Source organism: Gracilinanus agilis, chromosome 2, assembly GCF_016433145.1.
Source record: "Gracilinanus agilis isolate LMUSP501 chromosome 2, AgileGrace, whole genome shotgun sequence".
Taxonomy (NCBI): domain Eukaryota; kingdom Metazoa; phylum Chordata; class Mammalia; order Didelphimorphia; family Didelphidae; genus Gracilinanus; species Gracilinanus agilis.
In genome coordinates this window covers 333811698-333831259 of record NC_058131.1, presented here as the reverse complement: position 1 = coordinate 333831259, position 19562 = coordinate 333811698, and the positions used below count along the sequence as shown (strand labels likewise).

The window sequence follows — 19562 nt, the reverse complement described above, 5'->3', positions numbered from 1 at the left end:
CAAAAGGAGTCCTACTTTGAGAACTTTCCAAAAAACCATTGTTCCAGTTTGACTAGCTTACAGGTCTTGCTTTCTCCCACTTACAGGCCACATTAAGGACACTTGAGATTCTTAACCCAGGATATAAAAATGAAGAGGAACTACTGAGGCTCATTATGTGGAGAAAATACAGACTGACGGACTACTACAGATGAATGTGATTCTGGAAGTGATCTAGCCCAATATCCTTATTGCACAAGGAAGAAAACTGAGGCCATGAGAAACAAACTGCACAAAGTCATATATTTGGGATATAAATAAACCTAGCATTCCCAACTTTTAGTTCGGTGCTCAATTTACTATGCCATATTGGTTCCCTTTACTAGTGATATGCACTAGTAAAAAGCTGCCGAGCACATACAATATCACCTCAATAAGGAATATACAGTCCTAGGTTTATGCACACCCAGCACTGCAGATTATTAGCCAACATGCAAGGATTAAGATGGTGCTAAACATGCTGAATACATTCAACAGGGCTTTTGTCCTAGTCCCAATTCAAAAGCAAATAAAGCACAATTTTACAATCTCTTTAGAATTTTTTTTTTGTTGCTTAATAAGTGGATGGTGATGTACTAGGAAAATTTTTCAAGATATTATTAATCTGAATTTAAACAAAATATCTATTTTTTTTTGTTGACAAAGGAATTTTTTGATAATAAGCATTCCTGTTAGAGACTGATACAAAATGCATGTCAAATCCCTTTTATAACCCCCAAATTCTTTGAGGTCCTATATTCTAGACCAGCGATGAGCAAACTTTTTAAAGAGGGGGCCAAAGGAAAGGAAATGCTCATCTGTCAGTATGTTTCTAAGGCAACTCTTGAAGTTTCATTGTATTGTATCCTACTCATTGTATTCATCAGATTAGGAATGTCATAGGCCTGGTAGAACATTTCAGGGGGCCCACATCTGTCCCGAAGGCCGTAGTTTGCCCATCACTAGTCTAGACAATTTTTGGTCATGAAAGAATTTTGTTGAACTGAGAACCATTCAAAATAAATGTAATTGGCTGAGGCTAGGAACTCTTTTTATATGAAAGTGATATATGTTCTAACAGGATTTGATCTAGTCATATTACGCTTTAAAAGCTATTTTAAAAGCTTCAAAACTTTTTTAGAAGTTCAGAGATTCATAATTATCCTAAGGGGAAAAAAAGTCCTTCCTTGATTTTAGACACAATGATTTGTTCTCAGAAACCACACCTTAGAGCACATCTTAACTAAGTATTGCTTCCTTCTGTTCAGGGGAAACCTTTGAGCAAGTGGATCAGGATGGTGAGTTGCAAAGAACTATCAAATGAATGGAGTGGCAAAATACAAAGATCATTAAGTTTTTACATCTTGAAATATACTATTTTAAGATGACATGCTCCCTCTTAAAGCAACTCAGATGCAGGCCTTCTGATGGCATCAATTCTAGTGAAAATTCATGTAACAGATTGAAAACCAAAAATTGAAAAGGTCTGGCACATATTATACCTTGAAGTCTGTGTTGTTTACATGTTCAAAAACCAAGGCAGGTGTTCGTGACTGGGGAAAAAAAGAAAACAAAAATTAGCAACAACACTGAAATCTTTGGCTGGCACACTGTTTTGCAGGCTCTTTGTGGTGAGTTTGGCAGTCTCGGCCTCAGCCTCAGTAGTAGAAAACCCTCTAGTGCTAAGATCCCTCCCCCCCTCAGATAATCACCACACTTAGGTAATTTCTGGGATGGATTCAGACAGAAGACATGGAGCTGAAGTCTCACCAGGCTCTAGGCAGCCCAAAATGCGTGCCCATCTGCATCGGACCTGAGTTTGCAAAATGGATTAACACATTTCAGTTTCCAGTGCTATCAGTCTCTTATCCTAGAAGAATAAGAAATAGTCTGAGTCTGTGGGTGGAGGTCTCTTTGAAAGAAAGAAGCTAATCTGATTAAATGGTTGATCTGATTAAGCATTTCAAAAGCAGGACTTAAGGGCAGAGGGAAAAACAGAAAGAGGCCAGTGTTTTTCTAAGTCAAACTCAACCTCAGTGGGCCTTGCTAACTTCTACCATACTCACCACAGGGTCCTTTACTATATCTGCCAGCGTGATTATATTGGGGCCACCTCGCAGATTCTCCAAAATCTTTATTTCACGCTTGATTTTCTTCTTCTTTACAGGCTAAAAAGGGGAGAAAGTCATGTTAGTAAAATGCAGTATCTAAGAGAGTTTTAAGTATGTAAGTAAAGATGTACAAAGATATGTACCCATGGTTATAACTGGCTATGCACAAAACAGGACCTTCATGGCACTGGCATAGCTTGAATTGAAATAGGTATGCTCTACAAAGCACTAATGAAAATCTGATACAATCTTAACTCTTCTTTGTAAAGGTTTAAAAAGTAAAAATTTAAGGGGGCGGCTGGGTAGCTCAGTGGATTAAGAACCAGGCCTAGAGACGGGAGATCCTAGGTTCAAATCTGACCTCAGACACTTCCCAGCTGTGTGACCCTGGGCAAGTCACTTGACCCCCATTGCCTACCCTTACCACTCTTCTGCCTTGGAGCCAATACACTAGTGATTCCCAAAGTGGGCGCTACCACCCCCTGGTGGGTGCTGCAGCGATCCAGGGAGGCAGTGATGGCCACAGGTGCATTTATCTTTCCTATTAACTGCTATTAAAATTTAAAAAAATATATTAATTTCCAGGGGGCTAAGTAATATTTTTTCTGGAAAGGGGACGGTAGGCCAAAAAAGTTTGGGAACCACTGCAATACACAGTATTGACTCTAAGACAGAAGGTAAGGATTAAAAAAAAAAAAAAAGTAAAAAGTAAAAATTTAAACTAGTAGTTGAGAAGTTAAATGCCACCCTTTCTCCAAACTACTCTCAAAGTTCCTCACAATTCAATTTCATTGGTCTTACATTCAAAGCCAACCTACAGTTCTAACTAGAACTACTCATTAAAAACTTGGGAATCCTCTGCCATAGGGTGGTATTTAGGGGACAATGAACAAACCATTCACATTGCTGCCTAAACACTTGACATTACTACTAACTAGGAAAACCCTCCCAACTCTTTTCTACTTACCTTAATTCTATCTATTCTCCAGGCCTTGGCTTAAACCTTACTGCTTCTTTCCATATACTATATTTGAATTATTCACCCTTAAAATGTTATTCAGAAAAGACATTCAATTCTTTAGATAAGAATGCTAAGTGAAGAGATGCTGCCTAATTATAATGGCTGTCTGGAAGTCAGAAAGAAACCTTCTACTTTCAATATTTGGAGGACCATGACATCTTAACATGCTTGGATTACTACAGGAGCCTCTAACTTGCCTCCTTGTTGTAGATCCTTTGAATTCACCTTGCCAACTATAGCTAAAATGCTATTATTCTTTTTTGCCAACATACTCCAGCTAGAAAATTGTGGCTCCCAGGTGTGTACTGAAAAATACTGAATTTTAAAGCTAGAAAGGAATTTGGTCCTTGTAGAATACCTTTTCCCATCTATATGAATCCTCCCAGTCTCTTAAAGCCCAGTTCAAATGAGATTCCTCTTGTGAAGCATTTCTTGTTCTCAACAGCTTAATATGATTTCTCTGTTCTCTTATTTCTTTCATCCCAATATGCTTATTATATTTGACTGCAATCACATTATCCTGTATCATCAAGTTACTTTTTAAGCATGAATCTTTTATATTCTCAACTAGGTAAATTCTCAGAGAATAAGAATTCTATGTATTTATTGTCCCCTATAACAATTATATACAGAGAAAATCTAATGTGGGGTGGGGCAGGTAAGTGATTAAAGAGTCTGAACATATGGGTTCTAGTCTTGATTCTGCTAGCTAGTTGTGACCTCAGTCAAGTCACTTTAAATTCCACTGTACCTGAAACAACGAAAACTGCTTTTCCTACTTCAGTCATTAGAAAATAAGACAGGTATAAAAATCCATAGAAAAGTCACTAGTATATAAATTTAAGGTATTAATATCTATTATTTCCCAACTAAAAAAAACACTAACAAAAGGCTCAATTTAAAATTATCTCTGAATAGTAAAATTTCTCTCTTCACTTACCTTGAGAATTTTAACTACTACTTTTTCATTATTTGTGATGTTGATGGCTTCAAATACTTCACTGTATTTACCCCGGCCCAACTTCCGAACTAGTTGATAGTCATCTTGGTTTCTGCAAACAAAGAATGCCATCAGTCTCAAAAGATTTCACATTTATTTACAACTAAGAAACAAGCCTTCTTATGAGGGCTTATATATTCTAACCAGGGAAAAGAGTAAGAGGTTTTAAAAATGACTATACTTATACTTGTATTTTTAAAAACCTGGTAAATTGTAAAATGTATCTTTTTGCATTGCTAATACACATCTTAAAGGACAGACTCATTTAAAGCCTATAAAGGAAAGAATTTTGGTAGGCTACTCCGCTACTCTGTAGCTCATGGAACATAGAGACATAGGCCTTAGCACAAACTAGAGGTAAAGAAAAAGTTCATTTCCTACTCTGGATGATTTTGTTCTACAAAAGTACCAAACAGACCTTTTATGAGCACTAAAATTTTATTCTAAAAACCAACTATCTCGTACATTGGCCATCTATTTTACTGAAACAATTAAAAAGAATCTAGACGTACAGAGAAAGTTTAAGGTACCATGAATATATATATAATGTGAAAATAACAGGCATGGAGTAAATCCTTTATACTTTGGCTCAGTTGCCCCATTCTACTCTTCTAAAAACAGCATACAAGTGAAAGAATTCATGCAACTAAATGGCAGTATGCCAAAAACTTGAAAGGGATATTTAGAGCCATTTAAATAGGACTAAATCCAAAGCATTCTTTAAATTAAGAGATAGTGGTTAAGACTGCGAAAGGAAAAATATAGGTATTATCTGCTTAGAACATGAAAGTCAAGGGTGGAAATGTTAGATAATCAACAATATATTAACTAGTATTGAGCCTCATCTAAAGAGACTTACAGTTGCAATGTACTCTTAAAAGTACCAGCCAATTTGCAACCTATACCAAAAGAGTCAAAATGCTCTTTTATACTTGGAAAGGATGTGGAAATCATAAAGGAATCTATTTGCAAGAAGATGCAATAAGAGGGAAATGGCAGCCCAAATAAATAAATAAATAAATAAATAAATAAATAAATTCATTCGTTTGTTTGTTTGTTTGTTTGTGTGTGTGTGTGTGTGTGTCACTTTTTAAAATGCTTATAATTCAGGGGTCAAAACCTGATAAATATGGATCATGGACCACTTTGGGGAAGAAATGGGCAATAACCCTATCAAACTGAAACTGCATTTAATGACACTATAACTGCTTGAGTGAACATTTCAGTCAAATTCCAAGGACACACAATCGTCTGACAAAGACAAATATTTTATTTTGTATTTCATAGGAAAAGGAACAATATTTAGGTGATGTACCTCAAAATTCCGATGGATGAGAGAAGAAAATTCTCTAATCTCAAGAGAATCTTGGATAAAATTTTGGGTTTTCCTTAATGTATCTAGGTACCAACAGTCACAAACTCTTTAGGTTAAGAAAGCCTCTCCATAGTCAATTTGCATCATGTCTAATAGTTATATCAAAGATAAATGTGTTTTATAACAGCGAAGAGAATGCTAAGATTTGCAGGTTTAAGTGGTGAGCGCCAATGAAATAAAATTCTTTGTTCAAGACAATAACAGAACTTGCAGATCTGAGAGATGTGTATGTAAGCTGTGACACTGACCTTAACCTTGATGTGTTACAGCTGCAAAAACAGATAGTTTTCCAGACAACACAGAGCCAAATCCAACAAGGGTCAAAGTCTTTTTTTTTTTTTTTTAATTTTGGGGGGTGGGGTGGGGGGAGAGAGAGAATAAAATGAAATAAATGGAGACAGTTACCCCCATTCCACCACATGTGACTCGTAGTCCCAGTACTCCCGGGGTCTGTGCGTGTTAACATCAGTGTAAACTCTGGCCCTGCTTGGCACGGGTCCCGACATGTCAGACAGGTTGGTGGGCAAAGCTGGACTTGATGTTTAAAGTTCTGGTAGTCACTTAGTCCAGAGCCAACTAGGGGTAAGGCCTTGTTTAGACCCCTTGTTTTCTCCAACTGTAGAAACAAAATGAACAAAAGGGGGTTACTAAAAAAGAAAAAAAAAAAAAAGAAAAAAAATAATGAAGGAAAAAGGAGGGAAGGACTGGCTAACAAATACTGCTCTTCCCAAGAACACCTCTGGCTCTATGATTTAGCAACACTCTCTTGAATGTATCAAACACAAGTCATTGCTATATGAAAATCCAAACTATCCTTAAAATGATACAGCTCTGCCATATTATGATAAATCATTTGAGACTTCTGCAAGAATATGTCTCACATTTCCAGGGAGGAAAGAGGATTGGAATTCAACCATTCAAAATTCAAACGTTTATGGTTTGTTAGCATATATGGTATAAAAATAAATAAAAACCAGTATTTCACTCTCAAGTAGTTTTATAATTTAATTGGAGAAAGGCAAGAGAAGTTATGTAGACCAATAAATGCAATAGACGTTCATATTTAAATGTCTAAGAAAAGTTAAAAGTACAATGAGAACAGAGGGAAAAATAATCTGATAGTGGGCAAAATCAATGAGTAATCCAGTTTGGCTGTAACAAAGTGGGAAAGTAATGAAAGATACAGTTGGAAAGGCAGGTAAGGACATGTCACATATCTTTTAAAAGCCACACTAAATAACTTGTCTATCCAGTAAATGAAGACTTTGAAGTTTTTTGAGAACTGTGGTGAGGGATATGAACAGATCTGCACACTAGGAAGACCAATAGGGAAAGATTAAATGCACCTATTGGATAAAAAAAAGTTTACACACTTGTTAGGCCTGATATTTCTACCTGAGTAGATGCCTTTCCAGGGTGGATGTTTAAAGCTAAAGGTACTAGAGAGGTGAGAAAGGATCAATGTACTGTGAGTATTGAGATTATGGTACTTTCTTAATACTTGACAAAAACTGAGCTTAAACCATTTTTTTAAACTGGAACTAAAATCCCTGTTTCTAGACAGAGTGAGATATTAGTTTAATTATTGTTTTGAGAACCTTATATAATGATATCAGTGATCATCATTGTCACTACTGCAAAAATTCCATTTTACCAACTAAACTAGCATTTAAAAATAGAATTTCAAAATTAACACAAAAATTCAGTTCTGTTTCATTCAGTATATGGACCTAACTGGCTATGTCCTCTAAGACAGAGAAACTAATACCAAGTGCACAAATACCCAAAATTTATTATATATTACTTTGTCGTCTTTACCTTAACATGTGTCTATACCAGTGATGGTGAACCTACGGCACAGGTGCCAAAGATGGCATGCAGAACACTCTCTGTGGACATGTGCCACCCCCCCCCCAAGTTCATTACTAGAAAGGTAGAAAGATTCCAGTAAGCTCTCAGGCTCCTCCCCTTCCCCCTCTACATTCACGGAGGACATTCTTCACTTTACCTATCCCTCCATCCAGCAGCCCAAAGGCAGCATTTTCTCCCTCCCCAGTGTGGGATATGGGGGTGGGACAGGACACTCCCAGCACTCAGTTTGGGGGGTGGGGACAGGGCTCTGTCTCTAAAAGGTTCACCATCACTGGTCTATACCGTATCTCCTTTACTTCCTAGACTACTAATTCCAAAGGGCTTTAAAGGAATCAATGACATACATATTAGAATTCTCCAGAAGCACAACATTATATACATAGTAGATTCTCAATAAATCTTTAAGTGAATAATTTCCTTTTAAAGATGAGGAAACTGAGGCCGTAATAGGCAAGTGACCTATGTAGGTAGTAAATGACAAAGATAGGATTTGGACCCAAGTTCAATTAAATCATGAGCTGTTTAGTACAACTGTGACCAGGTAGATTAGAAATCAATTCTACAAAAGGAAAGTTAGGCAATAGGTTAGGTCTACTTCAACCATTTCCTGAAATTTCTTTCCTTTTAAAAAACTGCATTGTTTCCTACTACACAATTTTTCATTTTTTATTTTAAAATTATACTCATTATAAAATATAATAAAAATATATTCTAATCACTTATGTGGTCATAGGGCAGATCACATATATAGGGCTAGAAGGATGATTAGGTATGTGTCCAAGGCCACAAGCCATTAAATATCTGAATTCAGACGGAAAGAACAAATACCTCTGTATTTGTAAGTACTTTCCTTCCAAAGGGACCTCTACCTTTCATAAACCAGTTACCAGAGTCTTATGAGCCATAAAGGGTAAACTAGTCCCTGGCATTTCACTGGCTTAAGTGGAACAAATACAAATGAATCAATTTACACTGCAAATGGTGAAGATACTGCTATACTAGCTTAGACATTCTTGAAAGGTAGAGGGTGGGAAAAACACCTTTAGGAGACAGCCCCAACAGCAGCACAAAGACAAGACTCAAAACTCTTCATATTCACTTATAAGCTCACTCATCTGGAAGAATCTTATCTCTATTTGTGGACTCTTAAGGTTGCATTTACTATATTCCCCAAACTAAGATAAAAGTCATGAGGTAAGGGGGCAGCTGGGTAGCTCAGTGGAGTGAGAGTCAGGCCTAGAGACAGGAGGTCCTAGGTTCAAACCCGGCCTCAGCCACTTCCCAGCTGTGTGACCCTGGGCAAGTCACTTGACCCCCATTGCCCACCCTTACCAATCTTCCACCTATGAGACAATACACCGAAGTACAAGGGTTTAAAAAAAAAAAGTCATGAGGTATTTACCAAAACACAACCTATGATTCCTTCAGCCCAGCACACAGACCTGTTTTGCTTATTTTCTCCTGGTTCCTACCTGCCATTTATGACACCAACTTTAGTGAAATTATTACCCTTCTCAATCTTGGCTACTATTGACAACTTAAAAACATGCCAAAACCCCTCCTTTCAAACAGAAAAAAAATGATTATCAAGCTCTTTCTTAACTGAGAAACATCAATGTATAAGACACAAAACAGAAACGAGCATTTATTCCCAGAAACCTCAGATACTCAGTTGACAATGGAGCTTGACCTAGGACAAAGTTATTGATAAAATACTCGAGTTAATAACGAAAATACAATGCATTTGTACAGTGTTTCCACACCATTACTTCATCTGATCATCACAACAACTATGTGCAGTCCTGAAGTTAAAATATTACAATTTCTTTTATACAAAGGAAGAAATGGAAGGAGAGGGGTGGGAAAAGAGGCTAGAAAAATAGTAAATAACATCCAGGTCTCCTGTCTGCCAATCAATGTTACTGTCTATCTCTTTACTCAAGAGAAAAAAGATTGTCCTTAAAATTACCAATTTCTGTTACATAGTTTTAAAAAGAGAAATATTGAATTTAACAAAGTAGTAACAAAATTGTCTTGTTCTCTCCTGAATTCCTTTTTTTGTTGTCTATTGTTTTAAAATATTTTGTTTATGCTCCTAAGTCGCATTCTCTTCAAGCATTAAAAAGTAAAAAAATTGCAAGAGCATTGAGTTAATGATTTTTTGCTAGAGTCGGTATGTGGGAGCAATGTGATCTGCCTTTTATCAGGCATTCTTGCTCACTATTCCATAATTTTTTTTTAAACGTGGACTCCTTTTTTTCTTTTAAATATTCCATTCTTTCCAAATCACTTTTTGTATTGTACAGACCAGGGGCCTCCACTTTTTTTGATTATCTAACTATTGACAAAAGGCCACAATAAAAAAATGTGAGCAAAATTTGGAAAACAATATGGGAGAGATTAGGTTTAGATCAACATCTCACACCCTACACCAAGATAAATTCAGAATGGGTGAATGACTTGAATATAAAGAGGGAAACTATAAATAAGTTAAGTGAACACAGAATAGTATACTTGTCAGATCTCTGGGAAAGGAAAGATTTTAAAACCAAGCAAGAGTTAGAGAAAATTACAAAATGTAAATTAAATGGTTTTGATTATGTTAAACTAAAAAGCTTTTGTACAAACAAAACAATGCAGCCAAAATCAGAAGGGAAACAACAAATTGGGAAAAAATCTTTATAACAAAAAACTCTGACAGGGGTCTAATTACTCAAATATACAAGGAGTTAAATCAATTGTATAAAAAATCAAGCCATTCCCCAATTGATAAATGGGCAAGAGACATGAATAGGCAATTTTCAGGTAAAGAAATCAAAAATATCAATAAGCACATAAGTGTTCTAAATCTCTAATAATTAGAGAAATGCAAATCAAAACAACTCTGAGGTATCACCTCACACCTAGCAGATTGGCTAAAATGAAAGAAGGGGAGAGTAATGAATGCTGGAGGGGATGTGGCAAAATCGGGACATTAATGCATTGCTGGTGGAGTTGTGAACTGATCCAACCATTCTGGCTGGCAATTTGGAATCACGCTCAAAGGGCTATAAAAGAATGCCTGCCCTTTGATCCAGCCATACCATTGTTGGGTTTGTACCCCAAAGAGATCATAGATAAACAGACTTGTATGAAAATATTTATAGCTGCACTTTTTGTGGTGGGAAAAAACTGGAAAAGGAGGGTATGTCCTTCAATTGGGAAATGGCTGAACAAATTGTGGTATATGCTGGTGATGGAATACTATTGTGCTTAAAGGAATAATAAACTGGAGGAATTCCATGTGAACTGGAAAGACCTCCAGGAATTGATGCAGAGCAAAAGGAGCAGAGCCAGATGAACATTGTACACAGAGACTGATATACTATGGTAAAATAGAATGTAGTGGACTTCTGTACCAGCAGCAATGCAATGATGCAGGACAATTCTGAGGGATTTATGGTAAAGAACGCTACCCACATTCAGAGGAAGAACTGCAGGAGAAGAAACATAAAAGAAAAACAACTGCTTGAATGCATGGGTTGAGGTGGACGTGATTGGGGATGTAGACTCGAAACTACCACACCAATGCAACTAACAACAATTTGAAATTAGGTCTTGATCAATGACACATGTTACAACCAGTGGAAATGTGCATCGGCCATGGGTGGGGGGAGAGTGGGGGGTGAAGGGGAAAGCAGGAGCATGAATCATGTAACCATGTTAAAAATGAATAATAATGTTTAAAAAAAAATGTGAGCAGATATACACCCCACTCCCCACATGTACATCTTACTTATAAATCATTTCTGGTGGCCTTAGCACAGGCTAGTCAAAAGAAACTTGAGGCAGAGTGACCAATTAAGGGGTGAATATAATATATAGTCTAAGTGACAAGTGATGAGGGTTTCGATTAGAATAGCAGTTATATGAATAAAAAGGTTCAGATTAAAGAGATGTGGAGGTAGAAATTGCAAGATCTTGAAACTGACTGGATGTATGGATGAGGAAGAAGAATGAGGAGTTTAAGATGTTACCAATATTGCAAACTTAGGAGACAGTTAACAGAGAAATTTGTAAGAAAAATGGGTTCAGGGTAACCTATCATTTATTATTATAAATCTATCTTATGCTTATTTCCCACCATAAATGAAAAGCAGGGGAATAAGGGCTCTTACCTGATCATTGTTTCTGATCCTAAGAGATAAACTTTGGGATATTTTTGAGTATTCAGTAGTATTTGTGTGAAAGAACTGAGGATGGAATTTTTCCACTGGCATTTCCCACAGGCCCTCAGGTAATGGTAGGTTAGGTTAAAACACCTGTAGGAGCCAATCTTTCTTCTCTCCTCATATTCCTCAAGAGTAAAAGGCTGAGAAGTTGTATAGTAGAGGAATAGGGCAACTGTGGAAAAGTTAAAGGTAAATGTAATTGGAGACAAGTCCCACAATAGGCTAGCTAGCAAAGGGAAGGTGGTATGTGACCCATCTAAGGACCATCTAGTTCAGGGGTTGGCAACCTTTTTGGCCGTGAGAGCCATAAATGCCACATTTTTTTAAATGTAATTTCGTGAGAGCCGTACAGTGCTCACAGTGCGCGCTCCTGTAACTACGCCTGAAAAAAAATGGACTTTATGGCTCCTGCAGAAAGAGCCATATCTGGCCCTCAAAAGAGCCAGATATGGCGCGAGAGCCATACATTGCCGACCCTTGATCTAGTTGATGACATACTCCATGGGGTCAGGCCACAGTTCCCCAGTTGGCCCCTATTACTTTGAAGACACTGGCATAGAAAACCATCATGACTTGCATCAGAATTACAAGACGATTATTTGCAGACTATTTAGAAATATTCTTAATACAATGTTGGCAAAACAGAAAGAAAAGAAAGTGGAGTCAGAAGGCTTGAATTTTCCTGAACATCACCTTGTAGCAGTGTGACTTTGGATAAACTATTTCATTTCTAGAAGAATATATCTGCTGGGAAAGAATACCTGACATGCAATTGCTGTGAGCAAAGTGTGGTCAAAATACAATGCAATGTAACTTTGAAGTCATTATCCTGATTAGGCACACCAGATCATTTTAGAATATAAGGGCCCTGGAGCCAATACACAGAAGTTAAGGGCCTAAAAATAAACAAACAAATAAATAAATAGCATTGGGGGTGTGTATGTATTTATGAATTTGAATCATTTTATCTCGGTCCCAAACTCAGCACTCTATATACTATACATCAAGTTGCTTCTCTGGTTGTGTCTTATCTGCTGCTATACAGTTAACAAATGGGAAATTGGAACCTCAATTCAAGTTTTTAAAAGTTTAGTGTTCTTCCTCCAATAGCCACGGTGATGAACCTATGGCACTTGTGCCAGAAAGGGTACCCAGCCCTCTCTGTGGACATGCCCACTATTGCCCCAGCACAAAGTTCACCAGAGTTCGTTACTAGAAAGCCAGAAGGACTCAAGGGCCAGGCTGTACCCCCACCTCCTCTCCACATGCACCTAAGGGCATTTCTCACATCACCCGCCCCTCTAAAAAGTTTACCATCACTGTCCTATACCAGTGATGGACAAAGTTTTTAAAGAGGGGGTCAAAGGAAAAGAAATGCTCATCTGTCAGTCTATTTTCTAAGGCAACTCTTTTGAAGTTTCATTGTATTTGTCAGATTAGGAATGTCATGCAGCCAGACAGAACATTTCAGTGGGCCGCATATGGCCCGCGGGCTGTAGTTTGCCCATCACTGTCCTATAATATGCTGCTGCAAAGTCAGAAAAACTTAGGTCCTACCTTTGCTACCTATAGTCTGTGATCCTGTGATTCCTTGGACCAGGTTCCTTCTTCTGTAAAATGAGGACACTACAACTACCCCAAAGGGCTATTACAGGAAACATTTTATAAACCATAAAGCATTAAAGAAAAGGTGAATAATGTCATTATAATGGGTATTTCTTTTTTTCATTGAAAAACTGCTTGATGATCCAAGGCACCTTCTTCCCTTTTCATTAGTTACTAGTTAGGTGAGCATGGACAAGTCACTTTATCTTGGTTAACCTTCTGTTTTCCTGGGCTATAAATCAGGCAGCCAGACTGTCCTATACCAGTGATGGACAAACACCTCAAAGGGTTATTGTGCAAGACAATATAGATAAAACTCATCAAACTACAGAGCAATCCAACTGGAGCACAACTAGGCATGTTCTAAGGAAAGTACAATGAATGTGGAACCAGAGGCTCATAATCTGGTTCAGCTTTACTTCTCCTTTCTGGGCCTCAGTTTCTTCAATGAGGGAGTTTATACTAGATGGCCTCCAATATGCTACAAGGGACACACTTTGTTTCCCTTAGAAAACAAAAGCTTCAAGGTACTCCAGTTAATCTGTTTCTGGTGAGACAACACAGCATAATGCAGAAAGTACTGGACTTGGTGTCAGTGGGCCTAGGTTCAAGTCCCAGCTCCATGACTAGAGGTAGTCATGCAACATCTCAAAGTCTAATCTGCAAAAAAGAAAATACTATTTACCCTGATTAGGCTGGTATGTTGAAAACATTCTATAAATCTTTAAAAAGCGCTTTAAAAATAGGTGTTATTCATTTGTACAACTCAGTAGAATTGCTTGTCGGCTCTGGGGGGGAAAGGGGAGGGAAAGAAATGAATCATGCAAACATGGAAAAAATATTTAAAAATTAATATAAAAATAGTTAATAGTAATATGACAATCAACTGTTAAAATGTTAAAAACTGTTAAAAAAATCATTGTAATATCACACAATGTCTCAGCTAAAGGGATCAACAACTATTCACCAGAGAAAACCTCCACAATTTAAGACTGTTTAACTGTTTTAACATCTCACAGACAAAAGTATATTTCTGGCCAGACAAGAGTCAATACTGCTGTAACAGGCTCTGGATTCTTTCTTGCTTCTTTCTGTCCTATTAAAAGTGTGGTTTGCTACTAAGCCAAGAGCAGAGCAAAGCTAATTACTATGAAACTCTCCAGATTCTTAAATGTTTGTCTAAAATGACCCCTGCAGTTTCTGCCTCCATCAGATGGAATCTGATTTGTGAACTAGTGGACAATTTTAATTCTCTATTGGAAAAGGCCTCATTAACTAATAATCCACCACATTTGCACACTGTCAAACATATATCACCATTCAGACCAATTCTAAATGATAATCTTCGTTAGGCAGTGAGAACTATACCAGGGATCCTTCATCTGAAGCACTCACTGTAGTCCCCCAATACTCTGCATCTTTAGAAGAATCCATGGGAATAAAATGGTGCCCAGGAGAATTAAGCACTGGAAAGAAAGCTAGGAAACAGAGTGGAAGGTGGGAAGAAATATAGAGGAACATAGATATAAGGGACAACTATGATCAAAGGATTTAGAGTTCTAAAGGACTTAGACACCATATAGGCCAACTCCTTGATATTATGCCTAAGGCAATTGAGGTTCAGAAAGGTTAAGGGACTTGCCCAAGGTCACATATTACAAGAACAATACTGAGATTTTGAATCCATGTCCCTGACTCCAAATCTAGCACTTGTATCATGTATATTGTTTTATCACGGTATAACAGAAATACTGACTTTGTCAAAAGAGTTTTAATTTTGACTCTATAGCATAATAGTTGTGATCATGTGAGTCATTGGCTTCTCTGGGTCTCAAGATTTCCCATCAGTAAACTTGATATACTTGCTATATACTAACCTTGAAGGGTTATCATCAAAGTATAATTTGATAATGTTATGTAAAGTGCCTTGTAACCACAAAGCCATTATTATTAAAATATAACAAAATTACTTTTACTCTAAATAATATTACAGAAAGATTTATGATCATATTATGGAAAGAGTATCAGATTTTTCATCTGAGGATCAAGATTTGAATCTTTTTTTTTTTTTAAACCCTCACCTTCCATCTTGGAGTCAATACTGTGTATTGGCTCCAAGGCAGAAGAGTGGTAAGGGTAGGAAATGGGGGTCAAGTGACTTGCCCAGGGTCACACAGCTGGGAAGTGTCTGAGGTGACATTTGAACCTAGGACCTCCCATCTCTAGGTCTGGCTCTCAATCCACTGAGCTACCCAGCTGCCCCCAAGGTTTGAATCTTAACTCCAACATTTATTACTTTGGCCAAGACTCCCTCCCAAATCTGGGCCTCAGTTTCCTTATTTGAAAAATGAGAAGGCTGATCCAGATGAATCAATCAATAAGTATTTTTAAAGTACTTACTAAGGGGCAGCTAGGTGGCTCAGTGGACTGAGAGCCAATCCTAGACATGGGAGAGCCTAGGTTCAAATTTGGCCTCAGACACTGTGTGACCCTGGGCAAGTCACTTAACTCCAAATGCCTGGCCCTTACCACTCACTCTTCTGGCTCAGAACCAATACACAGCATTGATTCTAAGATGGACGTTAAGGGTTTAAAAAAATAAAGTACTATATGTCAAGCATAGGCACTGGAGGACATGAAGATAAAATAAAAATAATTCTTCCTCTCAAAGAGTTTATACTATATTGGAGGAGCTATGAATACATCTAAGTATTCACAGAATACAAAATCGTTTTGAGAGGGCACTAGTAATTGGGGAAAAGCAGGAAAGTCAAAATATAGGAAGTGGTGCTCAAACTGAGTGCTGCAGGACACATAAGGGATTCTATGAGGCAAAGGTGAGAAAGGAATACATTCTAGGAAAGCAGGATAGCCGGTATAAAGGCACTGAGACTATATATGGAGTGTCATATGAGGAACCTCAAGAAAGCCAGTAGAGCCAGACTATAGTACATGATGGGTATAAATATATAAGTTGGAAATAAAAGTTGAGATTATGTTGTAAAGAGCTTAAAAAAGTCAGAGAGGAATTTATATTTGTTCCTAAAAGCAAAAGGGAGCCACTGTAGTTTACTGAGTAGGGGAGTAATAACATGGTTAATTAAGATCTGTGATTAAGGAACATAACTTTGGCAGCTGTGTAGAAAAGATGCATTTTGGTGGGAAGAAATCCAAGGCAGAGAGGTTCAAATAGGAGGCCATTTTCAAAAGTTATAATTAGTTTTTAATTGGGAATCCTATTTATGGATATATGCCTGACTACACAAATTAAAGTGAAAAGATCATAAGATGTCAGAGCAAAAAAGGACCTTAGGGATTATCTAGTAGCTAGTTATAAACCTGGAGGGCCAGATGGGAGGAGATTGGAAAGGTAACTTTAAAGGGCTATGGTAGAGAACCAAGTCTGGAGAGTCAGGAGTAGAGCATGAAGAGGAATGAACATGATTAGCATGGATACTTTCCTTAAAAGGGAGTTTTGGGGATAAATTGACTAATCAGAGGAAAGAGTGACAGGGATAGAGGGATATTTCAAGGCAAGAAGGGGGTGGGGGTTTGGGACACAGCTCTCTCTCCTGATTTTCTCTTATGTGACCATCTGTTCTTAGTATCCTTTGCTGACTCTTCCCCTAGGTCAGCACTGGCAAAGTACTGGCACACATGCCCAGCCAGCACTCAGGAAGCTGCTCCCTTCCCTTTCTTCCCAGGGCACCAGAGGACATTTTTTGCATGCCCTGCTCCTTTGTCCAGAAGCCCAAAGCAAGCATTCCCTCCCTCAGCTCTCTTGGGTAATGCAGAGTGGCTCACAGATAGCTTGAATTTGCCCTGTGGGTACCTGAACTGGAAAACCTTCCCCAATGCTACTCTAGGTCATGCCCAGTAACCCTAGGTATCTCACAAATTCCAATCAGATCACTCCTCAATCTCCTTTACTGGATCTTTATTTAAGTCATACTCTCTTGGGTCCTCTTTTCTTTTTCCCTTGGTACTATGTCACTTTGAGATTTCATCAACTCCAATGGATTTAATTTCCATCTCTATGCTAATGATTCTCAAACTCCCTACCTTCCCCCCTAATCTCTCTGCTGACCTCTAAACCTTGTATTTCCAACTGCCTTTTATATATCTTGAACTGGATATTCAGTATACAACTTAAACTCAACATGACAAAAAATTAACTCATCTTTCCCTCTAAATGACCCTTCTCCAACTTTCTTCTTAATCTAGAGGGGTACCACCTCATAACCTAGGTGTTATCCTTTACTTAACACCATCTTTCACCCTAACCCCACCACCCCATATCCAATCTATTGCTAAGACCTGTTGAATTCACATTTGCAATCTCTCAAACAGGTTTCCTTCTCTCTTCTGATATTGTCACCATCCTTGTGCAGGCCCTCATAACATGTTTGGACCTCCATATCCTCTGCTGGTGGGTCTTCCTGCTTCAAAAGTCTCTCCTCCAGTTACAACCTATCACATACTCCTGCCCTGACTCAAACTCCAGTGGCTCCCTAAGGCCCCCAGAATCAACTACAAACTCTTTTGGTTTGTGTTCAAAGCCCTTTCATAACCAACCCTCTTCCCTCACCTTTTCTGTCTTCTTATACCTTACTCTTCAGCATGCACTCCTGGATCCAGTGACTCTAGCCTCCTTACTGATCCACGATCAAGACATTCTCTCTTGGTCCACAGCATTTTCTCTGGCTATTCTCCATGCCTGGAATATTCTCTTTCCACAATTCTACCCACTGGTTGCCCTGGAATCTTTCAAGTCCCAATTAAAATTTCATCTTCTACAGGAAGTCTTTTCCAACCCCTCTTAATTCTAGTGCTTTTCTACTTTTAATTATTTCCTATTTTTCCTATGTATATAGCTTATTTGTACATATTTGTTTGCCTATTCTTTCTTCTATTAGATTGTGAGTTCTTTGAGGGCAAGAGCTGTCTTCTGCCTCTTTTTGTACTCCCTCAGATGTAGCAATGTCTGGTACATAGTAGGTGCTTAATAACTGTTTGTTGACTGATTTTAATTTGTCTCTTCTATACTATCTCACCTGGTGATCTTATCAAATCTCTCAGATTTAATGATCTCTATAATGCTCAGATCCATTTAAAGTCCCAACTTCTATCCTAATTTCCAATTTCACATGGCCAGCTGCTTCCTGGACATCTTGAAATGGGTATCTGGTAGACATTAAAATACATCCAAAGTATGTTTTTCTTCCCAAGCTTCTCACCCATTTTCCTTCCCAATTTCACTATTACTGCCCAAGCTAACACCATTCTCCTGGTAGCACAGGCTCACAACATCAATGCCATTCTTGACCCCTCATCATTTGCACTCATCTCACATATCCAATGTTACCAAGTCTACCTTCACAACATCTTTCCCAGAAGTCCCCTTTTCCAGAGTCACACAGCTACCACCCTGATGTGGCCCTTTATTACCTCATGCTTTGATTACTACAATAGCCTTCTGGTTCATCTTTCCTGAAACAAGTCTCTCCTCAGTCCAGTTCATCCTCCAATCAGCTGTCAGCGATCAGGTCTGTCTATGTCACCACTTTCCTACTCTCATGTCAATGGATTCCTATTATTTCCACTTTAAGAGTTTCTTCAAATGTAAAATTGTGAGTTGCAAGGATCAAATGAGACGTCTTTTAAAATAAGTACCTGGCAGGGGCAGCTAGGTGGATCAAAGGATAGAGAGTCAGACCTAGAGATGGGAGGTCTAAGGTTCAAATATGACCTCAGATATCTTCTAGCTTTGTGACCCTGGGCATGTCACTTAACCCCATTTGCCTAGCCCTTACTGCTTTTCTGCTTTGGAACCAATACCTAATACTGATTCCAAGACAGAAGATAAGGGTTAAAAAAAAAAAAAAAAGACACCTAATAGTGTCTGGTGTATAGTAGATGTTATGCTAATTCCTATCTAGGATCAAAAATAAACTGTCTGGCATTTAAAGCCTTTCACTCTCACCTCTTCCTATTTTAACTTGCCAGTGTTCTTACACTTTATTCCTCTATATTTCTGATGGAGACACTGGCTTTTTTGCTGTTCCTCTCCCATGACATTTTGATCTTCTGATTCCACATAAGTCATTTAGTCCAAATTCCTTATTTCACAGTAAGAAATAGAGGTTCTAGGGAAAAAAATGGGGCTACCAGTTCCTTTTCTTTAAACAAAAAAACAAAAAACTAAAAACTCTTCCATCTTAGAATCAATACTGTGACCTGCTTCCAAGGCAAAGGAATGGTAAGGGCTAGGCAACTGGGGTTAAGTGCCTTACCCAGGGGTCACACAGCTAGGAAATGTCTGAGGCCAGAGTTGAATCTAGGACCTTCC

General features: G+C 38.0%; 1 protein-coding gene across 2 annotated transcripts in view; it reads right to left on the bottom strand.

The window, feature by feature from the left end:
- CSNK2A1 (casein kinase 2 alpha 1) overlaps positions 1-19562 on the bottom strand; it is a 61390-nt gene that overhangs the window by 16603 nt on the left and 25225 nt on the right. Inside the window, exons 2-5 of one of the 2 annotated variants that reach the window (XM_044664280.1) lie at positions 5931-6141; positions 4091-4202; positions 2085-2186; positions 1521-1571 (exon numbers count right to left, since the gene is read on the bottom strand). In XM_044664280.1, coding sequence (XP_044520215.1) covers positions 1521-1571; positions 2085-2186; positions 4091-4202; positions 5931-6031 — 366 coding nt within the window. In that variant the 5' untranslated portion in view covers positions 6032-6141. Of the gene's footprint in view, positions 1-1520; positions 1572-1788; positions 1889-2084; positions 2187-4090; positions 4203-5930; positions 6142-19562 lie in introns of those variants that run through there. The other variant, XM_044664281.1, reaches the window with a different exon arrangement.